Source organism: Amaranthus tricolor, chromosome 2 (assembly GCF_026212465.1).
Source record: "Amaranthus tricolor cultivar Red isolate AtriRed21 chromosome 2, ASM2621246v1, whole genome shotgun sequence".
NCBI classification, from domain to species: Eukaryota; Viridiplantae; Streptophyta; class Magnoliopsida; order Caryophyllales; family Amaranthaceae; genus Amaranthus; species Amaranthus tricolor.
In genome coordinates, this window is record NC_080048.1 from 12,475,296 (window position 1) to 12,487,520 (window position 12,225).

At 35.1% G+C, this 12,225-nt stretch overlaps 1 protein-coding gene across 2 annotated transcripts; it reads right to left on the reverse strand.

Annotated features, from left to right (window-relative positions):
* Positions 1 to 877: 877 nt before the first annotated feature.
* Positions 878 to 12,225, reverse strand: LOC130805258 (reticulon-like protein B8). 2 transcript variants are annotated; one of them, XM_057669950.1, is made up of 6 exons: positions 11,962 to 12,077; positions 9,595 to 9,785; positions 9,316 to 9,496; positions 9,078 to 9,219; positions 1,905 to 1,974; positions 878 to 1,327 (listed from the first exon to the last, which is right to left on the reverse strand). In XM_057669950.1, the coding sequence occupies exons 2-6, from the start codon at positions 9,776 to 9,778 to the stop codon at positions 1,158 to 1,160; spliced, it is 747 nt and encodes a 248-aa protein (XP_057525933.1). In that variant the 5' UTR covers positions 9,779 to 9,785; positions 11,962 to 12,077; the 3' UTR covers positions 878 to 1,157. The 2 variants fall into 2 exon arrangements, with proteins under 2 accessions (XP_057525933.1, XP_057525932.1); XM_057669949.1 differs by having other exon boundaries at positions 880 to 1,327; positions 11,938 to 12,225.

A 12,225-nucleotide genomic window follows, 5' to 3' on the forward strand; every position in this document is an offset into this window, starting at 1 on the left:
GCAAAACAGTAACATACAAAGAAGCATGCCAGCAACAGAACAAGCATCTGACGACCAGCCTACCTTGCAAGCGTTGGCAAGGCTAACCTGGAGTGTGTATGAGCGTGGGATTTCGAGGAATGGCATCTTTAGACATGGGAGAAGAGGCCAAGACTCAAGGAGCACACAGAGAGTCCTCACAAAGCCCATGGGAACAGCTGCAAGGTCCCACACTCGTCAGTTTCTGGACATAGGCTGAAGTCAGAATACTTAGGCTATTTTCATGTTTCTGTTTTGATTTGTTTTATGCATGTGTTTGTAATAATAGGCACGGGGTAGTTTAGTTTGTTAAAACCCCCAACTAGCCGTTGATAGCTCTCTATATAAGGGCATCCCCATTGTAACAAAAACTCAGTTGTTGATTAATGAAAAAGTCCATTCAGTAATTGTGAGCAATTACATCTTGAGTATTACCTTTATGAGTGAAGCAAGGGAGGTATTCAATCAATCCCACGAGGATTAGGAGAGTGAATCTTAATCTTAGTGTGAGGAAGAGGCCAATTGGTTGAGTGAAGACCAATTTGTTTCTATCCACGACATAGAACCATCCCCACAGATTGTTCTTGTCACCCTTCTGTTTTGCACACAAAACAGAAGGTTTGTTGTTCTTTGTGTATATTCATAGTGTTCTTGGCCATATTCTTGAAGACATTAAGAGGGTTCTTGGATCATTCCACCCCGTACATGCATCAAGAGGCCTCCCAGAAATTCTTAACAGCCAAGGTCAAGCCCAGATCGAAGAGGGGGTTTGAAGATGCTAATATATCAGATGCTCACTTGCTTCCAACCCTCATCTATACCACTTCACATTAATAAATAAATAAATAAATAAAATTGCATGATGGTAGACAAGGTCCACAAAAAATCATTGAATCAAAGAGACTTAATATGTTAGGAAAATATGCTTTTATATTAAATTTTATCAGCAAACAACTAACAAGACTAAAAATATATGCCACTCTATTTTCTTGAAAGAGATGGGCCAAGAGCTAGTGTTTATCTAGCATGCATTTCCATGTACAGAAGTTAATGACTACACAAGTTCCTAACAATCGATAATTACGTAGTCACTAACGCTCAGTCCACCGCTTAAATACGAGATCTTCATCCTTATTCTTTTACTCGTGTTTCTTTGTCCAGTACGTTCTGGTGGGCATTTTACTGAGGAAACTAGCATCAACCTTCTTATAGTGGTGTGTCACGCGGTTCAGGACCTTGTCTATAAACCCATCAACTTCATCTTCATATTTTTCATACAGAACTGGTAGTGTGTGTGCGGCAAAAAAACCTGACACCATGGACGATATAAGAACATGAGCAACTACAATACAATAATAACACACAGCAACTCCGTCTCGTAGTATTTTTCTTAAGAAGGCAGTTGTGCAGACATGACTAAAAGTTGGCTACGACATATAAAATTTACACCTCTTCTATGATCATCATCTATCTTTAGAAGAGGACCATGTATATTCAATATCATCCCTACAAAAGACTATGGCAGCATTAATGAAAAACCAGCGGAACATTATAATTTGTTATGTAAGCTTGTTAATCCAGTGAAGTATAACCAACAAATTGATCAAAGAGCTGGGATGGTGGGGATCTATGGTTCATAAATTCACCCATATATTAGCAAGAACATTACCAAGACGATGCTTGAATGTTAGTGAATATATGAAATAAACCTATTAAGGATATGCAGATGTCTAAAGAGATGAGCAGGATTCAAACAAGAGTGTAAATTCAATTCATGTTACACCGAGATAATACACAAAATAAGCATTGAAAAATGAGCATATGCATTGTGATTCAATTGTAGAAAAACGAAATTATAAAGCGCATTAAGCTTTAGTCACTCTTACCAAGATAGATAACAGTAAGGAAGTTGCACCAGCTCCCAATGATAGCAGCAGCCACCAAGGCTGATACAACCTAAAGATAAAGCAAAATGATTTTATTAAAAAAATTCTTGATCCTATATTAATTTATTTCTCTGCATGTGTGGACGAGTTTATATGAAGTTTGACAAGAAAAAACAGATGAAAGAATAGTGACATTAAAGAGTATGCCGGTGTTGAACAATCTTCTGGAGAATGTATAAATGCAATCTAAGGCAAATGATGAAAACATTAATAACTTAGAAGTGATGGATGCAACATCATAACTTCTCTTACAAGAACTCAAACTTCATATTCAAGTATTCAACTCACCACCGTACCATAGCCCCTAACAACCTACAACGAACAACCAACCAGATTCCAAGGAGCTAGCTACAAATCACCACCATATAAATCAATTTTAGAAGTGATGATGGAGTCATTCATGGCTTCACATCTAAATTTTAATTAAAACACTTCTAATCACATCCAAAAAATCTAGGCCAATAAAACCACATAGACAACGAAATGGCTCAAAAGGCACAGCACATAAACAACCTTTCTTAGCCAAGTAGGCATCTTCCAAGCAACATAGAGAAGAATTCGGCAGGGCACATCAATGTTTTATTTGTGAGTGATTAAATGCTTAAGTTGATGGTGAATTTGGAGATGTTAGTTATGTTTTGGTTTTCTTAGTTTAGGTTGACTATGATTAAGGGAAAGAAAAAGAAAAAGAAAAATCTAAAGAGAAGGGCGGCACTAGGAGTTGCATAATTCCAGTGAGGCTCGAAGGTGTAGTGAACTTTGGCGGATGGCTCTATTATTCGCTGCACCTTCGAGCGTCACTGGAATGATGCAACTCCTAGGGCCGCCCTTCTCTTTAGATTTTTCTTATTCTTTTATTTATCAACTAGTTGATGTTGTGAAAAATAATTCTGTTAGTGAAATTGAAATTCTTTTGTGACTTCTATGTCACCCACAGGGCATATACACCCAAAACCATATAGTACTAATAGAATCACTCAGCAAGCAATGCAAGTTCACAACCACTATTTTAGTGATGTAAGATCTTCCTCACATGTGAAGTAGTTTTCAAACAAACCAATCCTACACGAGTCAAAGAAAATGTATGGGGCATGTAATTAGAAAGAAACCAGAAAAGAAATTGTACGCAGCTTTAAACTCGAACGTTTCTGAGTAGCATCTGGAGGATGGTACATTTTCTTTAATGGGGAAAAGAAAGCAGTAGTCAAGTCTATATAAATCAATCAGCCACACAGGCACAAAAGATCGGGCAGAAGCGGCAGAACAACATCATTTATGATAGAGTACACCACTCAAAGAAAGAGCCAATGAAGAGGAATCTTGATGACATAACAGACTATTGAACAATCCTCTCTTTTCAAAATGAGTGGTGTAGAGAATTTTGCTTAGTGTCTCGTCACGGGTCTATAGAAGTTCAGGAACGACTCGGTTAGAAACGGATTCGGAAAAGGAAATATAAAGGGAAGAACAAACAGAGGTACACACCAGAATAAACAGCTTTAAGCTCCCACCACAAGCAATATTTTGAAAAAATCTTAACGTTCGGTTGATTTCTCAACCAATTGCGATGCCAGCATTACCAAACCAATCTGGCAATTGGAATTATGGAACTTCAGCTTGTATTAAAGCCAATATACATCAATCCCCCAAAGGGGCACAAAAGATCAGGCAGAAGCAGCTGAATAACATCGTTTATGATATAATAGACCATTCAAACAAAGAGACGAAAAGATGTCTTGATGAAATGACAGACTATTTAACAGTCCTTACAGAGTCACACCACTACTAAAGGCAACCATAAAGCGAAGGACCCCATAAGACAAGGCAACAGGAGATTCAACAAGTTAGAAGCTCAAATTTAAATGCCATTTAGATTACATTTCAAATTAATGCAAGGCAGCCTACTAGACCAAACTAGCTATCATTCCAGAGCTTCATATAAGGGATTAGTTTCTACATCAATGACACTTAATCCAAGGCTTTCAGAGATCATGATCAAAACCCAAAACAAGAGCTTGCAATGCAATGAGCGTTAAAGAAATTAACTTTAATTAGAACATCAGCATACTTCAAAGACTTTTTATCAAAGTGCTGCAGCTTACCTTTGTGACCAAGAACTAAAGAAGCAAATGAATGAATAAGAAGATCAAACAGTAGGCCAGACCTCTTGGGCCTACAATAATTTACAGTTACCAACGGTTCACGATGCAGTAACGATCAATCAAGTAATCACGCAGCCTTGCTTGCCTCTACATTACAACCTCATCTGTTGTTAAACAAGACCTTCATACGTGCAAACGTTTCAGTTGCAGCAGCGGGGTAATAGTGCTGGTGGTGTTAGTAATGAGGGTGGTAGTGGTAGAGGCCGCGGTGGCCGAAACAGTAGAGGATGGTGACATAGATGAAACTCCTATAACGATGATAATGTGCAGATCTATAATTATCTAGTGAAACCTACATGTGATGACAACTTAGAACCCAATGTGGCCAGTGAGTCGCTCCTCAATGGGCTTCCCCACCATTCCCTTACCCATATTAAGTGTTGGATATTAAGTGTATCTAAGAGTTGATTTGGAAGTAGAATATAATAAGTTTAAATGTTAAATATTTCATTCACTGACATAGGAAAACAAAGTAGTCGCAAGATGTGCATATGTGCACAAAGTGCGAGAAACATGTGAAAACAAGAGTTTTGTGCAGAACGCTGGTAGCTTGGTAGCGACATGCGATCATTGCACGGTGCTGTTTTGTTAATTAATGTTCATGAATGGTTGTTAGTTATGAAATTTGTCTTTATACAGTTGATAGTAATGGAAAGGCACATTTCCTAAGTAATGTAATGTTTCAATCAATCAAAGTGTTCATTGTATGAAAGAATTGATGGATTGATGTCTCCTTAATCTATAAATTAGCGAGATGGACATAACTTGATGTATGATTGTAATATGCTTTTCTCTGCATAATTTTCAAAATCCAAACGTACAAAGACACAAATGCTTATAATTTTCTGATCAATTGTTCACCTATTTAACAACCTTTCCTTGTCCTTAGAATTGGTGTGTGCTTGATTTTATTCTCAATACAGTTTTTTGGTTTTATAACCCAAAGCACCATGTAGGGGAAATGTTTTGATAATGAAAGTTCCTAGAACGACTTCAAGTAATATTCAAAATAATATTGAATCTCTTATTGTGTTCAAAGTCTAGTTTTTCAAGATTGTAATATTAAAGGGTAATCGATGATCGAAGATTAGAAGTTAATTTTTCATCGTTTGCGTGCTTTACATTTGTTTTATACATTTTAAGTTATTAATTGTACTCCTATAAAATATCTAACAATTTGTTACAATAATCTTATCCATAATGTTTAAGTAATTGTTCCCAAAATTTACGGTTACATAAATAAATATATGAAATCGAATTGGAGTTGAATCACAAATGGGCGGTTGAAATCTCATAATTGTGATTAGTTCTAGATAAAGGTGACTTATTATAGAGACACATTAATCACGTACAAGATAATTTACCTATCTAAGTTTTGAAATGTGGTTGCTTCAGCAAAATCAAAGTGGACTAAGATGACTTTGTAGAACTTTCAAAACAATATAGAAATGAGCCTTAAAGTGTAGTAAATAAGTCATCAATGAGAACTTTTTGTTTTTGTATCTAAACTTCAAGTGATATTTTCAAGTGATATTCAAAATAATATTAAATCTTCATTGTGTTCAAAGTTTGGTATCTCAAGATTGCAACATCGACAAGTAATTGGTGATAGTAGATTAAAAGTTAAGTTCTCATCGTTTGTGTGATTTACGTTTGTTTTATACATTTTTTGTTGTACAAAACATCAAGTGATAAAATGTATACTTTGATTCAATCCTCTATGACAACATTAGATTGCTATCATTTGTTAAGTGTGATTTACTAGATGTAAATTCAATAATTAATGACATTTACATAGAAAGACAAGATGAAAGTTGGTGGTAGGGATGGCAACGGGTCGGATCTAGACCGGGTCCAGATGGACCCGATCCAGATACGTTTGTCAAAAACAAGATCCAGATCCGGACCCGGATCCGCGGGTCCAGTTTTGCAAGACCCAGATCCGGATCCGTGGATATTACGGATCCAGTACCGGATCCGGATCCAAAATGGGTCTGACTTGTTTTTGTTTTTTTTTTTTGTATTTTTTAATAGTTTTGAGATTGCAATAAAGCTATATTTACAGACTAATGATAATAATATATATAATTTCACAATTGATCACCAGCTATTTTTGAATTAACAATGATAAACAACATAATCCAGACAAGTTTAAATTATTCAACATGACAAAATTAAAAACATTAAATTTTTGAGAGAGAAATACAATTAAAACTTAATACTTACCGATTAACCAGTAAATTGATCAGCAAGCAAATATAGAGTGTTGAGAATCAAGAGTAAATAAAAATAATCAAAAGGCCAGCATTTTTATAAAAATACAATTGATAATAAATGAACTCAATCAAAATGAAAATGATTTGTAAAAATTGGTAAGTCAAAACAAAGAAAAATGGCCTGTATGAGACGAAATGAGAGTAGGACTAGGTCACTGGGAGCGGGGAGTCTGGGAGGGAATAAGGGAAATGGAGATTTGGCAAAATGAAATGGAAATAGGAGTTAGGATGGGTAGTAGTTAGAAGATTATATATATTTAATAATTTAATATATATAAAAAAAAAAAACGGGTCCTCCAGATCCGCGGGTCCGAGTCTGGTTATTTTTCTCAGATCCGGATCCGGACCCGTGAAATTTAAACGGATTCGGATTCGACCCGGATCCGACGGGTCCAATTTTTTAGGACCCAGATCCGTGAAAACGGATACGGATCCACGGATCCGGGTCGGGTCCAATACCCATTGCCATCCGTACTTGGTGGCTAATATAACGTGTTTGAAGTTTTTTAATCCTCACATACTCTAAATAGTTGATTTGGAAGTGTAATATACTAAGTTTAAATGTCAAATATTTCATTCACGAACATCGCAAAACAAAGTAGTCGCAAGATGTGCATGTATGCACGAAGGGTGGGAAATACACAAAAATACAATTTTTGGGCACAACGTTGGCCGCACCCGCAAGAGGTGCAATGATTGATCGCGATTCGCGACCATTCGAACGGGTGTGATAGGTTGTTGTTTCGTGTTTTCTTGCTCTGTTCGCTCATCAATATTCATGAATGGTTGTTGATTATCTAATGTCTCTTTATACATTTTAATTGCAATCAAAAGACAACTTTCCTAAGTAATGTAATGTTTGATTCAAATTAAGTGTTGATTGAGTGAAACAAGTTGATGAATTAATGTACCCTAAATCTATAGAAAAAAAACATGGACATAAGGTGATGTATGATTGTCATTTCCTTCAAACCAAGCTTTCCTTATTGATGCATAAGATATGCACACAAGCATGTACAACATAATATTTGATCTAAATTATCATGAAATTAATCAAAGAAAGAATGGGAAAACTGAAAATTTAGAACTTTCTACGTAACACCTTGTTTAACTTTCTTACTCCAAGACCACACCAATAAGCCAATGTTTAATATCAATAATTTGAATAGTAGTTGTCGTCTGACAAGTCACAAGTCACAAGTCAACTTCTAAGATTCCAGAGATAATATTTACCATTAATTGATGATAGAGTATGCTCAATTACAGTGTAAAGAAGATGAAACATTGTTCCTTACAAAATTAAAGTAAAAGATAAAGCACTTAATCAAATATATGGTTTTGATGATTAGCACTTAAGTAATTATAGATTTTGAAGATACTCCATCCGTCCCTTTGGTTATGTTCCATTTGACCAAAAAAGCTCACAAAAAATGATCAAATGAGTCAAATTCAAAGAGACAGAGTAGTTAATGTCAAATTAGATCAATCCTCTGTGACCAAGCATTAAAGATGAAACACTTTAGGCATTAGATAAAACATTTAGCAACAAAATTCAAGTGGTAGAGAAGAAACAAAAATAACAGAAAAGTAAGTAATAGAGTAACACCAACAAATTCTCGCCTCCATATCTCTCTTGATAACTACCCCCTTAATGTAATTTCTTGCTCTGCTAATGTATCTACTATTCTTTCATGTTTTTGAAGCACTTTGCTTGGTAAGAATGCTCCATTTTTATCCCCTAAAACTGTAACCTTATTGTCTGCAACATTTATTTTTCAACTTCATTAATCAAGTTTGGGTACATCTGACTCCCAAAATCCAACTTGGGGTCGGTAGTTGATCTAAAAACTACATTAAATGGATTCAAAAAGTCAAAGTCGAAGTCAATAACAAAGTCAATGTTATATTACTAAAATGTTTGTAATTAGTAATTCGCACTATTCAATTTATCAATTTAATACAGTTACCATAGATAAATATGAAGCATATATGAAACTTAGATATATCAAATAATTATTATTTGACTAAGAGATTTTAGATTTTTGCCAATTTTTGTTAGAAAAGTAGTCATTTGTATTTTCCCACAAACCATAGTCTCTCCAATACAAAAAACTTATAGCTTATTATATATTTATACTCGTTCAAATTAATTGATAAACGTCATTATACTATATACTACTTTCAAATGAGATTCTTTTTTCAGTTATTTATATGTCAAATTGGTACAATACAATAATTTTAATTTACATTTTTTATCATACCTGAACAAATACACCAAACTTTTCAAGGGTAGAAAGAATAAGGTGGGACAAATGACCCCATAGCCTACTATGGGCATTCGCCCCTGGTTGAGGTGATGGAATGTTGTATTATGAAATCTCAAATGATATCTCTTGTAAGCACAAGGTGCTCATTATTATTGATGTAGCTAATTAGACTGTCCTATCATGCAAATTTCATTTAGGGGTGCATATTACATAGCAATACGTACTAATGCTTGTCTGATAGCTCATTCAAAGTGTTTTATCAGGAGTATAATTTTTTTATTATTCAAATGAGTTGTATAAAGAATATCATTTAGTGTTTTATCAAGTAAACAGAAAATCAGGACGGGTGGTGTTAAATAGGGAAATGAGAAAGGAATTATAAAGGGAAGAATAAACAAAGTTACACACCAGAATAAATGGCTTCAAGCTTCCACCACGAGCAATATTTTGAAGAAATCTTAATGTGTGGTTGATTTCTCTACCAATTGCCAAGCCAACATTACCAAACCACTCCTCCGGCAATTGGACCTGTGGAACTTCAGCTTGTGACCTGTACACACAGATTGTATAAACATTCTAAGCTGAATTCAAGAACGTTAACTTAAGATAGCACCCATGAATATTGGAAATTTAAGCAACACATAACCTGTTAATGAAACCAGAGGCATTTGACCAAAGAAACTCGACAAGCATACACGCAGCCAAAGAAAAGCAGACAAGGGACAGAAAATTGTAGTTCAGCCATTCAAAAATCACCCAGGTAGCAGTAGCACCAGCCAAAACACTGCCGGAAATTTTCTTGTTCCTCCAGAGCAAGACATCAGCAGCTGCTCTTACAAGCAAGAGAAAAGAGCAAAACATAACTGCCCTTTTCATAAGGTTGAAGGAAAAGCACAAGAATCGAAATACAGAAGAACAAGCTTACACTTTCCACCTCCCAAAACTTTATGCAGAGGATCCCGACGTCCAAAAAGACGATTAAACTGAGAAGACACAGGTCTGGATACTTCCTCTTCAAAAAAGGAACCAGAATTCTGTTTATGAATGCCTTCAGATATTGTTTCCAATATGTTGTTCATAAGATTCTCAGCTGTAATGTTTTCAGGCATTTTCAACCTGTATATTAAGTAAAATAGGAATCAATTGAAATAAAATGACCTATGGAGTTTCTTAATCAGATTCAAAACAAAAGGCTCAGACTCAAAGCAGTAAAATGTGATAGATCTTAGCTCATTTCAGACAACTAAATCCAATTGATCTCCCAAAGTGTATGGAACATAGTGTAAAAATGCGGTAATGATTGTGATTGCGGTAACAGAACGATATAGTAACAAGAGTGATGTAGTTATTGTAACGCCTAAAAAATGGTCGAATCATAACATATCCTTTGATGCAGCCCAAAAATGCTGGAAATATCAGTTTGTTTGTTTTGAAAACCTTTACAACGCGGTCGATGCGATGTGGTCTTGTTTTTACACTATGGTATAGTATCCTAGTTTTCACTCAATCTATTTATCTGTTACTGGAAGTAACCCTTTCTCTGCAAATATTTACCCCCTTTTTTGGTTCATTTAAATTCATAACTCGCATTGCAACACACATACAGACAAAAATTTAAGAGGATCTCAGCAGCTCACAAGTCAAGAACTTGAGATCGACATCCCTATGATGCTTGTACAATAATTTGTTCATTTAAGTAGCATGTAACCTCAGAAAAGCTAGACTGACTTGATGAAACCTACACAACAGCCTTATTACTCTACCACAGTCCACATGCATTTCATAAACTCACCATCAAAATGCAAAAAAATGTAGATTGAATAGTGGTTACTGAATGAACATAAACAACTATCTATGTGGCAATGTGAGCCTATACTTCGAGCCTGCTGCTTCCATAGGACAATCATTAGTTCATATCAGAAAAATTATACATAAACTTTTTACATGTTAAAAATAAATGTTAGCTATCTTCCTTTTTCAACTTATCCGACTGTCCAAACCCAGCTTAGGTGGGAGCCACTTTACGCCTTTCACTAATGAAATTTCGTTGCTGTGTATCTTCTTTTTCACGCTTTATTTATAATATACGAATATATGACTACTTCCTTCCAAATCCCAACTTGCAATCACACAAGAAACTACAAACATGAAACACTTAGATATTCACTTTCTGATGTTTCTCAATCAATGACATGAAGTTAATGTGGAAAGTATTCAGAAATTCAGTTGTCCCTTACAATTGAACATCATCACTCAATATAAAAACATAACCATTTATCAGATCCCAATGTAATAAAGAAAGCAACATTACACTATAAAAAGATGAGAAATTTGTTAAGTTGAGTTCATAGCGGAAAAACAAGGCCGCATCGCACCGCATCGGCCGCGTTGTAAAGGTTTTCAAAAGAAACGAACTGGTTTTTCCCGCGTTGTAAAGGTGTAAAAAACCATGTTTTGGACCGCATCAAGTGATGCCTTATGGTTTCAACCGAAATTTAGGCTTTATGATAACTGCATCAGCGTTCCGTCACCGCGATCGCGAGCGTTACCGCATTTTGACACTATGGTTGAGTTGGACTCATTATCAATGCAATCGGGAAAACGCAAGGTGCACACTTGAAAATATTAGGAGTATCATCCCAAAAGAGTTTCTAAGCATGTTCAAAATGTACGATCGCATAGTGCTCCAAAAAATTAGAGGCCTCAGTATAAACTATGTATTAAACTATGTAGTATACATATTAAGTGTTTTAAAGATATAAAGTTAAAAAGATACCCTAAGTTCTGAAATTTGCACAGGCCCTATAAAATTTTTGTCAATTTTTACACCGCCCCTGCCGGCCTGCCCAAAATCATATGGCAAGGAGAGGAGGAGCTCTACAGTGACTTGTACACATCTTTGATTCGTCAGATGAACCATTCCAACAAATTCTACAACTTTCAAATGAAGGTGACCATCAATAAAAAAGCAAAAGAAAAAAGACATCGAACAAAAGGTACCCTTGAAGTGTCAAAAAAACTAGTCTTTCAAACTCAATAAACAAAGCTGGGAAAGTAAAAACAAAAATTAACCCAAATGACAAAGATATGAACATTTAATTAAGAAAATACCCACTTCACAAAAATTACAATAGAATTCAACCAAGTTAAAATGAATGTAAAAAGATAAACAATTCACAAATCTGAACTATCATATCCAGTACCAAAGAAAAAGAACTTGAGTGAAATCATATAACATAGAGAAATGAGAATGGAAAATAACACAAACCAAATAGCAGGGATGAACAATCACTTGTAATTTGTAATTTGAGTAGACGGAAATGGGTGGTTTTTTTGCTTGAAGTTGGTTGTTTGTAAATTGTAAGAGACGAGGAAAAGTTTTTATTTGCACAGGAAATATAGAATCTTTTCGTCAGAGAAAAACCGTCAGGCGTCAATTAAAGATTTTTAAATTCTAGTTACAATGTTTTTTTATCCGGATTCTTATTTTTCGCCACCCTTTTTATTTTATCGTCGTCTCTATTTTAAATTAATTTAATAAAATGATGAAAATGCC